Below are 21,432 nucleotides of genomic sequence, written 5' to 3'. Positions count from 1 at the left end.
GGTCCCGGGGATCCTGGTGACGACATGCCCGAGCGACGGATCGAGCCGGCCGTGCGCCGCTGCTCCTCGGGCAGCGTCGCAGCGACAGGGGGGTGAGCCGGGACGCGTCAGATTACGCCGAACCGGGGCGGCAGAACGGAGCCGGTCACGTCACCCCCGGCGCAGGCGGCGCTCCGCGGCGAGCCCCGGTGCTGGCTGAAACCGACAGGGACGATCGAGAGGATGGATGGGATGGCATTGGCAGGATGGAAGGCAGTTCCAGATCGAACCGTTCATCGTGTTCACGAAACCTGGAGGATGGTGCCAAAAAAAAAGGAACAAAAAAGAAACTGGAGGATGTATGGAAACGGTCGTGTGGCCGTAGGCGCACATGACGTCGCTTCTTATTTTTATTTTTTTTGGAGGAGGTTTGCTACTCCGGGCGGCACCGGGAAATGCGTTTCCATTTGGAGACGCACTCGCATTATTTGGGGGAGCACGCACGTGAAGGTGCGGCGACGCTCCATGGATCCCACGATTCCACGAATTCCGCGTACTGGAGAAGGCCCTGCGATGATGATAATAAATGGAGACGATGGTTAGATTTGGAGGTGGAAAACGACGTCCCACTAACCCCTCACTGCACGAGCAGTGTCTCCCAACAAATGGATGCTGAAACCGACAGGGTTCCGCAGAAATTCACTCCCAGGGTGCACAATTGCGCGGTTTATAATGGGATAGAGAGCAGGATGGTTTATAGGCAGGCAAGGGCATGGGCATTGAGTGAAAATAGCAGAGGTGTGGCTCGAAACAGGAAAGCCTATAATAAACCTGACAAAAAACTAGAACTTATCAATCAGCGTTTCTATTTCTGGGGGGCTTGGGAGCAGTACTGTTTTCTCTAGTTTTTCTATACTTTTCTATACTACCATCACACTACAAGACTCACACCAGAGAATGAGTTGTCAAGGAGCATGAAGGTGCTCACATTATTGCCGATGGATGAGACCGACTTTGAACAATCGATGCATTCTGCAGCTACTCGACTTGCGCAGATTCCAGAAGCTTCATCACTGACTTTCTGTCAGGCATGCTGGGTATAGCACCCTTCACTCGAACACACAAGGAGGCAGCAGCGGCTGGAATTCAAGAAAATAAGAGATTTTAGCTGAAAGCCTCAGGGAACCAATTGATCAAATATTGGAGAGGACGTGATTTTAGTACCAGCAAATCTCATGCACTCCTCCTTAGACTTCCCCTCAACCAGAGCTACAGCAAAAGCTGAGGTGAAAGTGTCACCAGCCCCCGTGGTATCAATAACTTCTGTGGCAGGAATAATCGGCTGTCTGACTGGCTTCTCTCCCTCAACAAACAAAGCAGATCCCTGCGATCCAAGTTTAACTAGTACTTCTTTCACACCCTGCACAAGGGAAAGATCATTGTCTTATAATCTGCTTAAGGCAATTGTGGCTTCTGAAGACGAACAGAATGCTTAAAGCAAAAAGAGGTACACCTGTGGAATCATGGAGATAATGAATTTAATCAAGTTATTATAGTAAAACAATCAACAGGAAAGTATTCAGTTGAAAAACCAAATCCTCAACTGGCATCTTAAAGGGGAAAAAAATATCGTTGAATGATTTATAGGAATGTAATGAGAACAAAAGGTCATAAAAGCAAGCAGTGATAAAATAACAGGAAGTGCTATTCACTACTATACGATATTGTGAAATTCTCAAACTAGATCAGTTAATAGAAACTTATTGTGAGCATGCACATATCTGTTTTCATAACAATCACAATTTGAATTATACTGTTTACCACACATCTGATAGTATGCACATCCAAGATGTGAACCATTGTATTTACACAGCAGATCAGCCTGAAGAATCCTCCTGATTCTCCAGTTATGAAATCTCACTATTTTACCCTAGTATCACAGGAGGATTGATTGGCTTGGTTGTAAACCCTGTCCATTTTATATGGAAGCAATAATGATTTATTATCACTGGGAGCCTTAACCCAGGAAATAATTGAAGATATCAATACAGATTAGCAAATTCAAGAGATCCCTGAATATGTTCACAGCCTACCTTGCAATAAATTCATTCAGATTAAAATTGACACCTTGAAAACATGCATACAAGAACAACTAAAAGACAAAGGGTATATCTTATCAGTCCAACTGAGTGTACATAAAACATGCAGAAGGATAGTGAAAGGAGCGCCATGTTCTTTATAGATTTATGTTTGTTTTCCACCATGGGCCAAGCCTGAATTTCATTACTGCAGAGCAATGAAATTACAAAGGTTTGCAGGATCCGCCCAGAAGGGCACCAGTTCGGAATTTCTCACAGCAGTCTAGACGTTCCTTATAGATTTATATCATCAGATAACATCACCGTGCAATATTACTGAAGGAATTGTATCAAATAATAATAATATCCAAATGCAGAGTCATGGTTAACCCAAAGCAACAGATAAGTCGTGAAACTATAAGCTGAAGTAGCATATGGAAGAAATATTGGGAAACATATAAAGGAAATCCAATTCAGACATCTCACCATTTTATGGCATTCTCCTGCAGCCTGGCTGATCTGCTCAAATGTCTCAGTAGGCATCCCAGTCAACCGTGCTAGTTCTGTTTCATTTGGACTAAAAATATCCACTAGACTGAGTAGATCTTGAGGTACAGGAGCATCCATTCCACCAGCGTCCATGATAACAGGCACGCCTGCACTTTTTGCAGCCTGGGAAAAGTTTGATATATTAGTTATGGATTCCTGCACAAGTGCACATTCAGAATGCATAAAAGCAGGTCTAAGCATGTGAAAGTTAGCAAAGCGTTTGAGTTTCTTACATCAGACACATAAGCTTATAAATGTACAATAGGAGGAAACTGGTAAATATTTGATTTATTCTGACAATTAGGAATGCAAGTTTTGCTTTCTCTTGGTCACTGATCTCATTTAATTGAAGTAATGGTCTACTCCAGATTTCAAATTAAAGAAAATGGTGAGATAGAAATTAACTAACTAATTGACCAAGAACTACCCATTGAGTAATGAGTACCCACTTCCATAACAATTTGTTCAATGTCTGAAATTACAGAGGGATGCCAAAACAACATTCATACAGCAGATGATTGATCCATAGGGAGTCTCCGCGATACTAATCTTCCTGAAGTCACCAAAGTAAGACTGATGTACATGATGCTGTGTATGAGATTGCATGGTGGAAGCATACACTACATACTCGAAGAAACAAAAAATGAAGATACCCTCCCTTCTGAACCATTGGGTCTCTATTCTTGCTGTTGGTCAGAAAAAACACATCAATGGATCCATTGAGCACTTCAACAATTGACATTTTAGAAAATGGTACATTCTAGTCATGGGAAGCCCATTATCTATACCTATTTCTAAAGCGAGTAAGGTTTCCACCTAATTTTTTAGTTTGGTCCATTCTAAGCCATTGACAGGTGGGCCATAGTCAATCCCGTATGCGACTCAGACCAGCCCTCCGTCCACGACTCGATCATGTAGATCCCTACAAATTAATGCAAGGGCAACTATATGTACCCGATACTTATACCAACTTTATCCGCAACAACGCACGGGCATAATTGCCTAGTAAACACTAATAACAGTAAAATAACATAGAAATTTGTTTCATGAAACAACCGACACACCTGGAGTCTGAAAGTTTGGAATTAGAGTTTGTTTAATGAAGGTGTTGTTGTTAGGGTAAGAGGCATTGTTTTCTTCTGATCGTCATGGGAAGAAGATGTTGAACAACTCATTAGTTTTCAAGAACCAAAAGGAGTCAAATCTCATTTATCACAACAATTAGAGTTGCAGTAAAAAAAAAGTTAACTCTTTGGTTGCACAGGTAGCTCTCAGGCCTATTACTCCAGGCGGACTCTTCTCAAACACTACATTGACATAGCTATGTTGCCTCAGATTCTGTTTGACTCCCCTCTGAAGCAGGTAAAGTAGGTATTTCCATTCTTGCCTAGAGACTTAGATTTTTCACACTTGCTGTGTCTAGGCTGCAAAGATTTTCTCATAAAACACTACTCACAAGGAACAACTGGACTGTACATAGCAATGTTTAGACACAGTTGAGCTAGACGCAACTGGGTTGTAGTTTTCAGATAGGAAGCGGAGGTCCACTTGGCTTGCTGAGCTTGGCAAAGTAACTATAGATGTCTGCCCTGGTGGTTACCAAGGTGAGAAAAGAAGGTTGAGGCCGCCCCTGACACCATACACTTCAAAGATCCGCTGATTTGAGTCAGCACAACTTAAGTAACTAATCAAAGACCGCACATACTGTCATTATTGTACCTGGGGAATACCAAATGGGCACACAGGTTCGCCCAAATACAGCTTAAATATGGCCCTGTACTCCATAAACTGAACTACTCCCTCCAGACTGTTTTATTAGGTGTGAGGGGCCTCAGCCCAGTTACCAAGAGGCCAACAAAAAGATTTAATTGCTGGCCCTTTTCACTCTTCTAATCCTGTCCTGATGTACTCTGATTTCTTGTACGATTGGCCACCGCCTAGTACACATGGATCCCTCGCACGTTATTGGCTAGCATCGCATCGATGTTTACTCTTTGCCCATGCAAAACTGCTTCATATTCTCTCCAAGCTAGTTAATTCAAACCTCGGTACTGCATGCGCCTTATATACTGGTCTTTTCGAAAAACGATACGTCTTGAGGGAGTATATATAACGCTAAAATGATAATATTATTTATCAATTTCTGAAGACCATATTAATCATCCATATCACAAATCACAACTAATTCAATTAACCAAACAACAGCTGAACTTAGTCATCGACAATTTTAATGCATGTATTATATTTAGTAACATTCTGAAATAAGTCTACTCCTTCCATTCCAAAATAATTGCACATCTAGAGTTTAAAATTTGTACCACAAAAATTGCTATTTTCACCCAACTACCATAAAAGACAAGAGTATCCGAAGTCCATCATTACATATACGATACCTTGACTCCTAGTCACACATGTGACTCCTAGCAGCTTTGGTTAACCAGCCACACGCTCTTGACGAGTAGACCGCAAGCCGTAGGCCCACGCAAAAAAAAAAACAGGTGCAACATTTTTTTCATTATATTGGAACAATTCTTCTAGCTTCAAAAAATATTTCATGTTAAAAAATGTTTCATCAAAAAATCATCCAAATATATTCAAGTGGGATCTTGTTTTGAAGATTTCATCGTGATAAACGCAATGGCGTAGTCGGATTTTGATTTAGATATACAGTTTGAAAATACAACCATTTTTTCATTCGATTTCTTATTGGTTAGGTACCCAGCACCTTATTACCTACTCTAGCCACACATGTGAATCCGTGCAGCTCTAGGCTAACGCTGCTCCACCACAGACGTGAGAGCTAGTAGCTGCAGAGGATGAAAAGCAAAAAAAAAAAAAAAAACTGCTGAGCTCGCGGCGCTTGCTCTCGCCAGCGTTGCTGCTGCCCGTGCATGTCGACACACGTCCAATCGGATGCGGGAAACGCGGAGAGGAGACGAAACGGCAGTATCTTTTAATCACTCCGATTTCACAGTACATATAGCTAAAGGGCTCTAAAACCATGTCTATCATTAGAAAAACATGCAACATCGATATGAGGTTATTCTATCATTCTTTTCACCCAAGAGATAAAACAGAAAGCAACAACAAAATATGATTGTCGATCATTAAGTGCAACCTCAACTCATTGGATAACAACAATATGAACACCATATGAAATACTCCCTCTAAACAAAGAGAGATGCAATGACATATTTGGCTGCACCGAAACACTTGCACAAAAAAGGAGTTTCTTTTATCTCAAAATATTGCCAAAATAGTAATTAACTAGATGCCCTTAGCGAATTTCCTTATATATTGATGAAAGAACATCTAATCTAATTATACTAAAAGAAATTGGCCTGATATGCAAAGCATTAGTGTGTGTTTGGTTCAGGCCTTCAGGGGATGAAGTGGATGAAAGGGAGCACCAAGCTAAGTACGAACCATCACTGTTTCAATATAAGGCAATGCAAATCATCGGAAATACAATTTATGCAATGCCCTGTACTAAATAGAGTTTTAAGATATACGAAAAAGAGCCTTCTATCTCACTGCTGTTGCCCAAAACACTACCAGGCTAGATGCCATTACAAAATTCTTTTTGCTTCTATTGACTAAAACATCACTAGTTATGCTAAGCATAAAAAAATCATCAGTTATGCTAGAAGAACCTACTCAGCCAGCAGTCTGTCAGCCAGTATATCTCCAAATTTCACTCAACTAAATACTCAAGTATCAAAACATTCTTCACTCTAGAACATAATGCACCAAGCTAAAGTGTTCAGCATTATCATATCCAATCTAATGCAATGAAAATTTGTGTACCAGACAAATCTGAGAGATAACTAAAGCAATCACCTGGGCAGCCTGCGTGTTGACCCAATCGGGTATCTCCCTCTGCAGCAGCAGCACCCCAGCCTTTTGGATCAATTCCAGGTCCTCCGCGCCGATCCCAGCGGCCCAGCCCTGCATGTTAGCTCCGCCGACGATGATGATGGAGTTCTGCCCGTCGGGCATGAGCATGACGACGGCGTGCCCCGAGGGCGCGTCGGGCGCGCGCGCAACGCGGTCGGTGCGGACGCCGCCGGCGTCGGCCAGCGCGCCCTCGAGGAGCCGCCCGTTTGCGTCGTCCCCCACGCGCGCCACCAGGTAGGTGGGGCCCAGCGCGAGCCGCCCGCCGCAGGCCGCCTGGTTGGCGCCCTTCCCGCCCGGAAGGCTGCGCCCCGCGCGGGCCGCCACGGTCTCGCCGGCGAGCGGGAGGCGGTCGACCTCGACGTAGATGTCGGCGTTGGCCGAGCCCACGACGACGATGGGGGCCGGCGGCTCATTGGCGGCGGCGGCGGCGGCGTAGCGAGAGGCGGGGGCGCGCTTCGAGGAGAAGGTCAGGTGGGCGGGTCTGGGGTTGGAGCTCGAGAAGTGGGCGGTGGCCGGCGTTGGGCCGGCGGGAGGAAGACGCACGCGTGCCTGAGCCATGGAGGAAGACGCACGCGTTCCCAAAAATTTTCAACTCGAAATTTGTGCATCTTCCTTTGGACACATGTATGGACACATGTATAGAGTAATAAATATAGTTAAACAATAAAAATAATTACACAGTTTCGATGTACACGGCGAGATGAATCTTTTGAGCCTAATTAGTGCATGATTAGCCATAAGTGCTACAATAACCCACATGTGCTAATGATGCGGTCAAAGGTCTCAAAAGATTCATCTCGCGGTTTCTAGGTGAGTTCTAAAATTAGTTTTTTAATTAGTGTCCGAAAAATCCTCCCGACATCTAGTCAAACCGTTGATTTGACAACCAAATTTTTTTGGAACTATTTGGAACTAAACGGCCCCTAAGGTCAGCCGATAAGGATGCTGGCCCCTAAGGTCAGCCGATAAGGATGCTGACTAGGCAGGCAACTTTGTGATCAGAGGTTAGTAGGTAGAGAATCTCCGATCTAGATCTATATCTATATATATATCTATTATTAAAGCGAATAAGATTTTTATCTAAATTTTTGATTTGGTACGTTAGTTTGATCCGCATGTGTTATTGACAGGTGGGCCCTAATCTATCCCGTATCCGAGTCGAACGAACCATTTCCATCATTTCCGTCCACGACTAGATCACATAGATCTCTACAAATTATAACACACGAGCACCAATACATATCTGATACTTATACCAATTTTGTCCGTAGCAACGCACGGGCACAATTACCTATAATACTCAATCGTATATCTAAAATCCTTCTTATGGAAAAAATTCTATTTTTGGAACAAGCATAAAAAATTCAGGCTCCCATAGTTAGCCAGGAGCCTCTCCAACAAATTACTCATCTTCTTCCTAATACCAAAAATCTATTCTTGCTCCTGCAAATTTCTAATTCCATCACTAATGCAAAGATATTTTTTATGATTGTCAAAATATGACTTATAAGGAATTTCTCACTCCACCCTATTAAGTTATATGTTACAGCACTAGGTTCAGATTACTAATTCTATTGCTAATGCTAAAACATTTTTATATCTTTCTCTTGCTCAAATGCCTGAGGTTTCTCACTTCATCCTATCTATATTTTAGTAATATGTTACCACACTGACTAAAAAATATAAGAAATATTATTAGTGATGAAAAAAGAGAATATACGGGGCATGAGATGCTCTAACCAAACTCAGTTTCCCCGCACGCCCAAGATCAGCAGCATGCCAGCATCTGCAATAAAAAAAATCAGCAGCATCTGCCTCGCAAGAAACAGCCACTGCGTTCGGCAGGCTGGAGCTGGAGGCTGTAGCTGGAATGGTGTGAGAGAAAAATACTGTTGGGCTGGCTGGAGCTGGTGGCTGGAGCTGGCTAACCAACGGAGTGAGCATCTGGAGCCAAATTTTCGCCGCAGCCGTGAGCTCCGAATCCTCGCGTGTGCGCCGGTGGCCCGACGCCTTCACAGCTTCACGTATGTTTCCTCAAACAGCCGCGCCGCGCAATGCACACCGTCTTCCGGCGCGCCCCATGCACAGCCATGCTGATGACGGGCACGGGCCCAGCTCCGCTGACGTGGCGTCCCGCACCTGTGACGATGACGCGCGCTAGGCCGCGCTCGTGGGCTGTAGCACACGCCTCCAAGTCGTCCCGGCTCGCTTCCATGAATGGAGAAGAACTTGCGCCACATCGAGGGAGGAAGAGCACGGGATAAAGAGTTCGCCGAGAAGAGGGAGCAGCAAGGAAGAGAGAGCTCGTGGTGAGGGAGCACGGCAACAGGAGCAGCTGTGAACAGAGCTCGTGGAGAGAGAGCCTTTGGATAGGGAGAGGACGGGCCATCTCGTGAGGACGAATGGATGGGAACAAATGGATAAGAACAAGACTAGACCCTGTACAGTCTACCAACTGACGGGTAGGACCCATGTGGATTCATTCTCTGCTCACGGTGGCAACGGCAGCGGCCTTCACTTCATGGCTCGCGTAGTTGCAATGACGAGAGGCATATTTCAAATTTTTTGGGAACTTTCTTATCAAAAAATAATTTGGGAACAAAATATAGGACCACTTTTGGAGGTATTGATGTTTTTGGTGCCTGTCCTGTTTGATTCGATGTGGCTTATGGATTGGGATATAAATTAAGTCCCAATAAGTTCATAAAATGCCAAACAGGGCGACTTATTGGGACTTAGAGCATCTTCAAAAAAATTGCTCATCCCTCTCCCTTTGATGCCAAAAAATTGATGTTTTTGGTGATGGAGGTGCTTCAGCAAATTACCAATTCAATTCCCATTATCTATAGGTTTTGGGTAATCACCAACACCCCCCTCCCAAGCCTAAATGAAAGGGATTTTCCCTTTATCCTATTCTTGGTGATTGGATTTTGATGGTCTGCTGTACCAACCATTATATAAAATATAAGTAGTTATTGATAATGGAGAGAGTGTATATTTTGGGCATTGAGTATGGGTAACTTGTTGGAGATGCTCATATGGTATATAAATCCATAACTCACAATTGATGGAGGAATTGCTTCCCATATCTTATACAGTCAAAGTTATGTCTCACAGCATTTGAGTTTTGAGACATAGAAAGGTGTATTTGAGCAATAGAAAAGTATATTTTGCTTAGTGGATGGCCAACGACTATATCCTAAGCTTTCATTACTATTATGCTAAGATCACTGGTAACAACTGTTGACGCAAATCTGGTCAACATATGAAAATGCTAGCATGCACAAATCACAAAAAATCTTCACCAGCGAAGTCCTGCGCAAGCCGGTCAGATTGATTCTGCAGACCGGTCAGACCGATGTGAACAAAGACGCCACGAAAACATAGAACCACAAGCTCGGGAGGGGCCCCGTTAGAGCTACTGGAGCTAGTGTTGCCCTGAGATCGGCAGGCCACTCAGAACGCCCTCGAACACCGTAGAGACGCAAGAAAAACATCATATGGGTTGGAAAATTTAGGGTTTGGAGATAAGAAGTAAAGGATAAATGTGTTGATTCGATTGTGTTTACCCTTAATCGGCAGTGAATATAGGGTGGTGAGGTCTGTACTCAATAGGAGTCGAAATCCATACATATCCTGTTTTTGAAAAATGCAACTCCTACCTCGGATGGGGCTGTTCCGACCAGTCTGACTCGTGCACCAACTGATCTGACTGCCCTGGACCAGTTTGACCGGTCAGACCGAAGTGAGATTATCTGACCGCCCTGGACCAGTCTGACCGGTCAGACCGAGGTGAGATTTTCTCAGTCTGACCGGTCAAACCGAGGTGCAGATTTTTCTAGAGACAATTTTCTCATCCAGACTTCAAATTAGACGTTCTATATATGCATTTCGATTGTCTCAACGAGATCTACTATGGTGTAGTCCAATCAGTGATTTGGCAATGTCTTTGAAACGGGTTTGACCAATTTGCTCAAATTGTCCAGCAAACCTAAATTGTGCCAATTTTGAATATCAACAACAACTCCCCGAATTACATGCACAGTAGAGGTCCCTCAACCCTCCACAATTATCACTCCTCAAGAAGGATAATTAAGGACTTAGAAGGCACCACAAGATTTCACGGAAAGTTTTGACAGGATTTGATTACCTTGGAGGAAATGTTGGATTTAATGGCTCAACCCAAGAAGATAAGGAGCTAACGCAGGTTCACGCATATAGTTCCCAACATACTCTGCAATAAAATGATCCTTTTGTCAAACGACCAACTCATGAGCGACATTTCACACAGGAGCACACATGTATTAGATTACTTCTAATTAGCAGTCGATTTTATCTGTATGACAGAGAAATGGCTTACTGAACTTTATATTAAGAAGATAGTATCCCATTGAATATCTGATGGATGTAGAGCAAAACAAGCAACCTCTAGGACAATGCTATCTTTCATTCAGTCAACCAGCTACAGGAAAAAGAATCATGGATACTAAGAATTTTCATTGAACACCCACATATCCATAGACTTCAAGGTATGAGCAAATTCACTGCACAAAATCAAAAACGGACTCATGTGCATGGCTTTTAAAGTTCTAAGAAGAAAGAATGGAAGTGCGCATCCTAATGGATAGCAGTGAGCTGCAACAACCCATACAACCTGAGGTAGAAATACTGTTGTTTAATTAATCAACAAGCGTTACAAGAAAGGAGGTACACGTACTGAAGCCTTGTTTAGATCTAAATTTTTTTGCCAAAAATATTTCATCGAATGTTTGGATACATCAAATGTGGACAAAATAAAAAATCAATTGCACAATTCGCGTGTAAATTGCGAGACGAATCTTTTGAACCTAATTGCGCGATGATTTGACAATGTGATACTACAGTAAATATTTGCTAATGATGGATTAATTAGACTTAATAAATTCATCTCGCAGTTTACAAGCGGAATCTGTAATTTATTTTGTTACTAGTCTATGTTTAATACTCTAAATGTGTGTCCGCATGCTTCAAAAACTTTACATCTAAAGAACTAAACAAGGCCTCAACATTATAAATGAGCTCCCAAGCATCCAAGTGTATCCCTGAAGAGATAATTGAACTGTAGCTGCGAAACTAAGGCTAGTAGTTATATAACAATGTATGTTCTAATCGTGCTTACCATCCCTACGTGTTTTAAGAACCGAAATAACAATTTATAATATTATTGTTCAAAATAGCAATGCATACTTGTGAGAAACTTTTGAAAAATTAGAGAGTATGCTTGAACCATGATTATTATGCTTCATGCTAAAATATGGAATACTCTAGAAACTAATATTTGTATATATCTTCTTACTATAAAGATTGAAAATAATCGAAAACTTTTCTCATTGATATTAGTTTGCTGTACTTTTCACGTAGGACCCACCTGTCAAGACCGAGAAAGATTGGTCGAAGACATAAAAAAAAAAGAATGTTAGAGTGCGGCACCTATATATACATTGCACGCGCTGCTTCGCGGCGTTCCGTTGCAGAAGTTTTTTTTTCCTGTGCTCCGCTGTCCGATTCGCTTAACATCCCCGGAGGCCCATAAGCCAGACGGCCCACAAAAGCGGGTAGACCTGTTTCTCTTTCTTTTCAGGGCTTTGGTTTTCATTTATCGATTCCCAGTTTCTACTAATCAAGAAACCTTTTCGAATGGCACAAAATATTAGGAACATTCTAAGATGTTCGAACATTTCGAAATGACACGGAACCTTTTCCTTATTTTTGGAACATTCTGAAATGTTTCCAACATTTCAAAATGGCACAGAACTTTTTAAATTATTTTTAGAACATTTACAAATATGTTTTGAACATTTAAAAATGGCTAAGATTTTTTTGAATACTTTTAAATATTTACAAATATTTCCAAACACTATGAAATGTTACAGAACTTCTTTTAGTAATTTGGAACATTAGCAAATGTTTGAAACGCTAGAACTTGCTTTGCTGCACGAGTACGTGCAGTTTCAGCCCGATGACGAAGTAACGGGCCTCAAGTTGTGGCCCATGAGTTCTCGTCCGCGTGCGCCCGACGCTCAGATACAGCTTCTCCGATAGGTCAGCTATAATTCAGGCGCGTTAGAAATAGACGTCTCCATTTCTACCCAAAACCAATATTTTTCTAGAAATTTAGATCTGTACCAGTAAAATATCTTAAAGTCAGATATATACCATCATTACCTCACTTACATGTTGAGTCAATGACATGTAAGTCACGATGATATATATCTAACTTTTAAATCTTTTAATGGTAAAAATCTAATTTTTTTTATACTTTTCTCACCCGATGCGGCCGTACTCGCCCCCGCTCCTCCTCGCCCACACCTGCGCACACTCGGGTCATCGCCGCGCTGCCGCCCCTTCGCCCCAAACCTGTTCTTTCTCCTCGCCGGCGGGTTTTTTTTACATCTTTACCATTATAACGGAAGCCACTCGCTCTATTAGCACTCTTATAATGACGCCTAAAAATTTACCATCCTTGTTTCGCGGCACCTTCATTTATAACAATTTTGTCTACGTGGCAGGCCAGGTCGGCATGACACGGTGTCGTCCGGTCAGCAGGGCGATGTGAAATGACCCGTGTGCCCCTGCCCCTCTGTTCATGAACCCGTGCCCCCGCGGGGCAAGCATTGACCGCTCTCTCTCTCTCTCTCCTCATTTCTTTCTCCCCCGCCGCCGGCCATGCCTGTCTTCCCTACTCTGCCGCCACCGCCGCCCCATCCCGCCTCCCCCAGCTCCACGACGAGCTAAGCTATGGCGCACAGGGCCGAGTCGTCCAGCTCGAGCGCGAGAAGGCATGGAAGAGGCGAGAACTCCTTGGGCGAGCAGCATCTGGTCAGTAAAGAGACTGAGCTCCCTTTGATTGTGTGCCTCGATTGTGATCTTGCATGGGTGATTGACCTTCGCGTGGTCAAGCTGAACAGTCCGAACAAGGGCGCATCTTCTTTAAATGCTCGAGAAATGGGGTATGTTTTGCTATCTCTGCATTTTGAATCAAACCTAGGGTTTCGATGTTCTTTGTTTTTTTGCAGAATCCGAAGCTGTGCGGGTTCTATAGATTTCAGAGGGAGTATTTGGATGAGTTGGTGGACAAGAAGGTCATCAGGATCTGCTGTGAGCAGATTCAGAAACAAGGAGGAGAAGAGGATGAAGCAGCTGGTCCAGACGAGGGGATGAAGCAACTGTAGAACAAGCTGGAGAAAATAATGTGGAAAATAAACATTTTCATTGCTTGTGTTGCAATAGTTGTATTGGTAGTTGTTGTAAAACATGTCGCAAACGTCTGATGTAGGAAGTAGTGAGTTTCTGTAGGGAATGAACTTGAACCGAGCACTCTATCACTCTGTCATGTCCAGTTTTGAAGTGCTAAATGGCTTTTGGATGCAAGTTGGATGAACAATTGTGTTGCAATTTGACTGAGCAATTTGATTGAACAATGTGGATGCAAATTGAACACAAAAGATGATAATTTGTGTGCCATTACATAGAGTTTGATGGCCATTGCACGTTAAAGAGTACATAGGACATGCTAAATGTTCACCAACACATAATAGCTAGAGTTTAGTGGCTGTGCACAGCCCATTACACATTTGTTCATACATCACATAACTTGATAAAGGCGATAAAAAAGACAGTATCTGGCCAATCATACAACACAAAAGTTAGCTCCATGAGCACACAAATTCCATCACTGATCATTTCCCCTTGCGTGCTTTCTTCTTAGGTGGAGTTTTCTTCACTTTACTTGCCAACACCTTCCTCTTTGGTGTCTTTTTCTTGACAGGTTCAGGTTCAACATCTGTGAATAGTGCTCTGAGATAAAAAAAAAGATATATTAACTAGCTGACTTAAATAGTTGGAAACTAGATTGACATTCAGGGTTCAGGGCGGTTACCTTTTTGCTGGGGGGAGGGGGTAGTCTGAATGGGGTCTGGGGCATTAACTACTGCCAAAGCCATAGGTTCAAGGGGTGGTTCTTGTTCACTTGCTGCTGCTTCTTCACTTGGCTCGGGGACAGATGATGCAAAATCATTCCTGGTAGCTTCAACCTCTTCCCTTGTCGCTGCTTCTGCTGCTTCCCTTGCTGCTGATGCCTTCATTTCTGCTTCTTCTGCCTCTCTCTTTGCTTTAGCAGCAGCTTCCCTTGCCAATGCTCCTCTTGTCCTTGGAGTTGGCTGTTCAGCAGCAGAAGCAGTTGGCTTGGTGTTCTTTTTCCTCCCAACCTTGACAGGCTTCTTCTTCTTAGTTCTCTTCCTGCAAAAGATGTGGAATTGGTCTAGGTTACAAAGTAAAAAAAATTAGTTACATACATTTGGTAAAGAAAAGTAGTTAGGCACATTTTCTTTGTGGCAGTGAGAGGACACTTCCAGCTGCTAGCTCTGTGGCCATACTCAAGACAATTAGGGCACTTGACTTATCTAGTTGCTTTGCCTCCTATCTCCCTAGCTGATTTGATCCTGCTCTTTCTCAACCTTCTTGGTTCTTTCTTTTTCTGGATTGGAGGGTGCAGTGTGAACCCCTTGTCAACTTCATGCCATTTATTCCTATCAGTGATGCTAGGAATAATGCCTACATAAGCTGCTTGAAACTTTGCCACTGAATAGTACTTGTCCACAAAAGATCCCATGTCAGGCTGCCTCATTCTATTAATCACAATCAATACATGTGGACATGGTTTACCAGTTACTTGCCACTGCCTGCAGGTGCAAATTTTTTAACTTAAGTACACAACATGTCTTCTAACTTCTTCATCTTTGTACACCTGCGTCACCTCTGCTTCATTTGGGTGGCCTTTGGAAATCTTCAATTGTCCTAATCCCCTGGAGGTGGCATTGAGCTGATGTATGACAGCAGGCAAAATACCTTGAGGCAATGCTACAGCAATCTTCCTCCTTTTGGCAAACAACACCATTATCTTTTCTCTAATAGCATCTGCCATGCAATGCAGAGGAAGGTCTTTGAGCTCTTTGATCCAAGCATTCCAACATTTTGCTAAATTGTTGTTTATAGAGTCATACTTGATGTCTGCAGAGAACTTGCTTCTTGCCCAAAGAAAAGAATGATGCTCATCCAACCATGTCTTGATATCTAGACTAGCTGTCAGCACCTTGTCAAAGAAAAATTTGAACTTATGCGGAGAATATGCCCTAGCTGCAGGCCACATGTTTTTTTTCAAATACATCACCAGTGTATCTGTTCTTAAGGTTATCCATTAAATGCCTGAAGCATTCTCTCCATTCTGCCTCTGGAAACACATCTTTAACTGATGACTCTAGTCACTTGCATGCATCTGTGCAGATAGCTAAATACTGCATGGGGCCTATTGCTTTCCTAAGTTGCTGCATGAACCAAATCCAATTTTCCTTGCTCTCTCCCTCAAAGTATCCAAAGGCCACAAGAAACATCCAATTGTGACCATCTAGAGCTAAGGCTGCAGGCATGTGGCCACACCACATCCCATTCAGATGTGTGGCGTCTATACTAATGTAAGGCCTGCAGCCATTCAATAAACCATCTATACTTGCTTTGAATACACAGAAAAATTTGCTAAACCCAACTGTGCCTTCTTCATCAGTGATTGTGTCTATCTCTACTACACTTCCTGGAGATCTCAATTCTATCTCAGCTTTGAACATGTTGCAGTGATTGCAACAAGTTCTAATTAGGTTCTATGGTGTAGTATTGAACTTTTAAAACAATGGTTCTATGGTGCTTGAGGTGCAATGGCATCTTCTTATATGATGGACACTCACCTTTGTGGAACACCAAAACATGCCACTCTTGTGGTGGTTTTCTGAAAATGCAGATGTCAATTTGTCATTTTGAATTTCATCAGAAAATTCAGATGGTTCAAATTAGTTCCGGAAGCAATAGGCTGAAAGGATTCAATCAATTGGGTCCTATGGTATAATTTAGCTTTTCTTGACATGACAAGTGCTGGATCTTAGATGCTTTTTATACTTTTTTTCTGAGTAGAGTTAGACTAGGTTTTAATCTCGTACTAATCTGGTTGACAGTACGTGTATTGAACTAATAGCTTGCTCTTTCTATATATTCATCTAAATTGAATTTATCTTTCAATATATTCGGTTTTGTAGTGTTCCAGCTAACATGCATCATCATATTTCGTTGCGTACATGTTGCAGTGATTGCAACAAGTTCTAATTAGGAGGGCCTGCAAGAGATGCTGATTCACATGTTGGGAGTGTGAGGGGGCCTCATCCTTCTTGATCGTCTCTCTCAGGTAATAAGTTGGATTCTCGCTCGGGTCCAATGAGTAGTTCACCCTGTTAGAGTATATTAGGCAACTCTGGATATAGAAGTTTAAGATTGATTGTAATCCCAGGATAAGGCTACTTGCACTCAAGCCATGTATTCCTATATAATCAGCCCAAGGGGCTAAACCAATATATCCCACGCAATATACATAATCTAACATGACCTTTTCTTTTTGGGTTACACATCTACCTCTCTAGAGCTAATACCCTTTTGCTAAGCTACATTAGTTTTGGCAAGTAATCTAGGTCTGAAGTCTGAACTGCATTGCCATGCTGCATTAGTACTATACAAGTGGTGCATTCCCTTCCTTTGTTTGACTGTTTGTCATCGTGATTTTCCTCATGTGCTGGGGAAAATAGACTATAGAGGCTATGCATCTGAGAGTTGCATACTACGATCTCCTAAGCATCAGAATATTGTAGTATCAAGGGGAGGCCTTTATATCATGACTTAAATGCATATAGGGTCCTCTTTGATGAGGTAAATGGGCAATCTATGGAGTTTGTTTGGACGTAGTGTACTGCAAGTGGTGTATAAAGCCTGATTATTGTGGTTTATAAAGTCTTTGAGATTAATTCATATTGTGATATTCTTGGCCAGTCTCTAATTAGAGAATAAATCAAAACTGGTTGCAGTTGCAGACATGAGTGACCATGTACATATTTGTGTGCTAGGATGTGCCACTTTGGTTAGTGTTATTAGAATTGCTGATCACCACCTGGTCTACTGATTTTTGGTTTTTCTTTGCATAGATGACTTCACAAATCTGCATTTTGCTAGAAGTTTTGAGTAGTCGTACAACCCTTGTACGAACAGATTGGACGACTGTGAATTTACAGTTTCTTTTGGATTAAGACATCATTGACGGCTGACTGAGCGACATAGGGTTATTTCATCCATGTTTCGTTTTTTTGCAGATTCAATAATATGTTTAGACAAATTATGTGACTTTACCATTTATGTTGATGAAATAAAAAATTGGTAATATCATATATATTTGATAGATAACACGTGTATAATTTTTCTTTTAAAATTAAATGACAAGAAAAATGGTGTCTCGTATGTCTCTTAGATAGATGAATTAAATTTCATGTCCTTTTCTCTTATATATCAATCATAGCATAACATGAATATGGTGGAGGCAAATTATAAGCAATAACCCTATCTTTATGCTCCATGTCATATGTTGTATTCATGGCAAATGATTGGAATGCAACTGTGACCCAATATAGTTTGCTTTGGTTGTATGTTATCTATAAGACCTGTGTTTAGACATATTATTTGACTTGGCTATTTAGGTCTATTGCAAGAAAAAAAATAGCACTACTATATGTGTCTGATGAATATAAATATGTGTCTAATTTGTTTATATAAATACGTGTGTGCCACACAGGCACTCTATTAGATCAAAATTTTAGTATCATATCAAAATATAGCACGCGCATGTTGCGTGGGCATGTTTACTAGTGGTTAGATAAGCATGAGGAAAATTCTAGAGTTAGATATTTTGTAGAAAGTGTGTAGTGAGCCATCAAGTCCTATAAACAGGGGTGCTCTCCTTCCTCTTGCCATACTATGACATAAAAGGTCTTAAATAGGAGACGATAAAGTTGTCATATAATGTATAAGTATCATGGTAGGGTAGGCATATAAAAAGTACAAAAGTCTTGTGTTGTACTGAATTATGGTGAATAAAAAGATGAGTCCTTATATAGAGTAGATCTCTCATATTAGTGTCTAGGTAAAGCTCTTCTTGGTGTAGTGTAGGTATAGGGTTCACGGAAGAAATGGTATCCTACTATTTTGGTACCACTTCTTAGAAGTCAATGTCAAGTTAAATCACCGATTTCTCAACACTATTCATAAAAGGTTTTGATTGGTAGTGATCTATAACATTTTCCCTCCAGATGATCTGTTTGCCCTTGTTTGATAAATTTACTACACTAAAGATGAGAAAGCAACCCAACCCATATCGGTTTTCTCCTCTCAATCTAGCCATTATCTTGCCATCGCATCTCATTGATCGATGTTATCGATTTTTCTTCAAGTTGAGGTAAATAGCTGCTCACAAAAGGGCATTCACTACGCTAATAATTCTCGCAATACATGATCACAAATCACAAACAAACAATCAAAGAACAATCAGTAGAAAAAACAATCGGTAGCTTTCTTCCGGTCTACCCGGGTGCTAGCTCTCCACTCCTAACAATCCATCACAAAAATATGATTTTTCAGGAGAAAAACCTATAAAGATACATACTTGCTGCCTAAATATACTAGATCCTCAAAGTGGACACATTACTGTAGTCTAAGATAAAAAAAATCTCACCTTTGCCTTCATTGTTCTTCGTAGTCTGTGATACGTAGAATAATCGGTCTGATCTTGTGAGTTTGTAGTAGAAAATACATATTTAGATTATGAGGATCGCCGGCGCGGAAATTGGGAAGCTCACATGCTCGACAACACTACACCTGCCTCTTGTCATGTGAGATTGGCGAGGGAGAGCACGATAAGAGAGAAATCAGGAGTAGGAATCAAAGGTGTGCAATTTTAGGAACTACTAGTGCTGATTACTCGATCCTTGGAGAACCTAAATCTGTAACATCAAGGCGCAGAATGCGGTATATGGTGAAAAAATCTCACCTTTTGTACTACCTTTACTTGCTATTCTTGAAGGTGGGTGAGGAGGGCCAGTGAAATTGATCTTACGAGCAAAGATATATGTACACACACCGCCGGCTTGCGAGGTGCGTAGGATCCGAGCGGGTGCAGTCGCTCGCGCGGCAATTGCAGCAGCCGATCCCTTGCTCAGTTCGCGCGGGATAGAGTGCGAGAAGAATGGATGGCACAATCCGGTTCGAAGCTTGGCCCGACCCAAGAAAAATTGCAATAGCCCAGAGCAAAAGGGCTGAAAGAAATCTTACCAACTTGGTTCATAGGTCAACTAGTGCTTCTCTCACTCGAGCGTTTCTCAACCCTCTAGCAGTCAATCCGACCTATCATCATCTATCTATTATCTTAATACAACAGTGTTAAAAGAAGCTACCACATTTACTAAGATATGAAAATTTCCACATTAATAAAAAAAGAGAAGGATTTGCATCGTTGAATTTTATGAAAATATATCTATGTATATTATTTTGTGAGCGGCTTAGATTTGGTACATCCATTTTTTAGTTTCTATGATTTTTTCAATATGTCAATTAATTCTTTGACTCATTTTTATTCATGCTTTATTATTTGTTTTTAGAGAAAAGGGAGGTTCCCCCGTTATTTCCAGGTGGAAACAAATCCCACAAGTATTCATACTTTGTTGTAAGCTGATATACTATTTTTTATGATTATTTTTGATGAAGATGTCGATTAGGAAATGAAGGTACTAGTATAATTCGTTGTCAAAAAAGGTACTAGTATAATTGTTATATACTGGTTTGCTTTATTATACACTGAGATACGATTTGTTTGCATGTACCTATTTCTGAGTTGTTTCTTCTATGTATATCTATTCATTGAGGATCCAGAAAACTAAATAAATAACACAATTTTCAATTACAGTTACTAGAAGTAATTAGCGGTAACAAAGTTATTTCTTAGGATGTGCAATGTGTCTGAAATTTTCTAAAAGAACACTTCTTTTGGGACGAAGGAAGTAGATATATAACATCGAAATTTGTTCAACTTCCACGCAGAGTGACTTTTTCCAAAAGAAGATTGGTGTCTATATAGATAACATCGAAATCGAGGAGTCATAATTAATGAGATGATAAGTAAAGTTCATAATCAACTTCCACCCTGTTTGGCTACTTTTGAGTTAGATGGCTCCAATCTAACCCAATCTAACTCTAACCCATGGATCCAAACAGGGCCATTGCACCAAGATGAAACATTACTATCAAGATAGAATGGAGGAAGTATGTGGGAGTGGTCTCCGGTGTTCCCGTGCTTCAGTTTGGTAGAGTCCAACTCCAAGTAAGTTATTTTGTCCCGCGGATACCATTTTTGTGCATGAGATAAATGGGCTATTAGCTGCAGGCTCATGTCATTGTTCATTCAGGCGTTGGCAGCTTAATATGTTTGGCTCAGCTATTTACAAGACATATCTACAAATTCTAGTTGATATAAGTTATAACCGTGGCATAAATTTAGTGGTGGTGTGCATACAGGAGTAAGATGTGTGCAAGCGCATTCTGGGTGAGCTTGCACCTGTCAATATGAGTGTACACTGTCTAATTAGAATCTAGGGCCTTACTAATGACCTCTCGTGGATGTGGATCCAATGTTTTATGGCGTCAAAATTCAAAAAACTAGTCTAGCTGGTGAGTGCACTGTCATAAAAATCGACTATAGTTGGTGTCTTGGTGACTGCACAATCTCACGCTTCTGAACGTCAGGGTGGGGTACCCTAAAAAAAACGTCAGGGTGGGGTTAACCGTTAACACCTCGTAGGCTCATATAGGTTTCAGTGGCGGAGCGTGAGTCGGAATTGTAAAAGCTTTAACGTTACAGTGGTCGAAAGCTGAGCCATGATGATTTGCAACGAATCTACCTAACCGTTTCAGGGTGCGTTTAGTTCCTCTCTTTTGGAATTTTAAAAAAGAATTGTTTTCACATTTAAAGTATTAAATA

General features: G+C 41.6%; 1 protein-coding gene across 1 annotated transcript; it reads right to left on the bottom strand.

The window, feature by feature from the left end:
- Positions 1-216: 216 nt before the first annotated feature.
- LOC120710093 (ribokinase-like) lies at positions 217-8,897 on the bottom strand. Its single transcript, XM_039995753.1, has 6 exons — positions 8,244-8,897; positions 6,447-7,052; positions 2,544-2,729; positions 1,204-1,399; positions 968-1,118; positions 217-547 (listed from the first exon to the last, which is right to left on the bottom strand). Exons 1-5 carry the CDS (start codon positions 8,445-8,447, stop codon positions 1,018-1,020), a joined length of 1,293 nt encoding a protein of 430 aa, XP_039851687.1. The 5' UTR covers positions 8,448-8,897; the 3' UTR covers positions 217-547; positions 968-1,017.
- Positions 8,898-21,432: the final 12,535 nt, after the last annotated feature.

This window comes from Panicum virgatum, chromosome 5K, assembly GCF_016808335.1.
Source record: "Panicum virgatum strain AP13 chromosome 5K, P.virgatum_v5, whole genome shotgun sequence".
NCBI classification, from domain to species: Eukaryota; Viridiplantae; Streptophyta; class Magnoliopsida; order Poales; family Poaceae; genus Panicum; species Panicum virgatum.
This window is presented reverse-complemented; position numbering and strand designations above follow the sequence as displayed.

What these genes read in the sequence shown, in the direction of transcription:
- LOC120710093 (XM_039995753.1), bottom strand. Translation starts at nt 8,447, where the DNA reads ATGCTCACTCCGTTGGTTAGCCAGCTCCAGCCACCAGCTCCAGCCAGC. An exon ending in GTGCGGGGAAACTGAGTTTG is followed by an intron (nt 7,053 to 8,243) that starts GTTAGAGCATCT and finishes TCCATGGCTCAG; the next exon opens with GCACGCGTGCGTCTTCCTCC. An exon ending in CAGGAGAATGCCATAAAATG is followed by an intron (nt 1,400 to 2,543) that starts GTGAGATGTCTG and finishes TCCCTTGTGCAG; the next exon opens with GGTGTGAAAGAAGTACTAGT.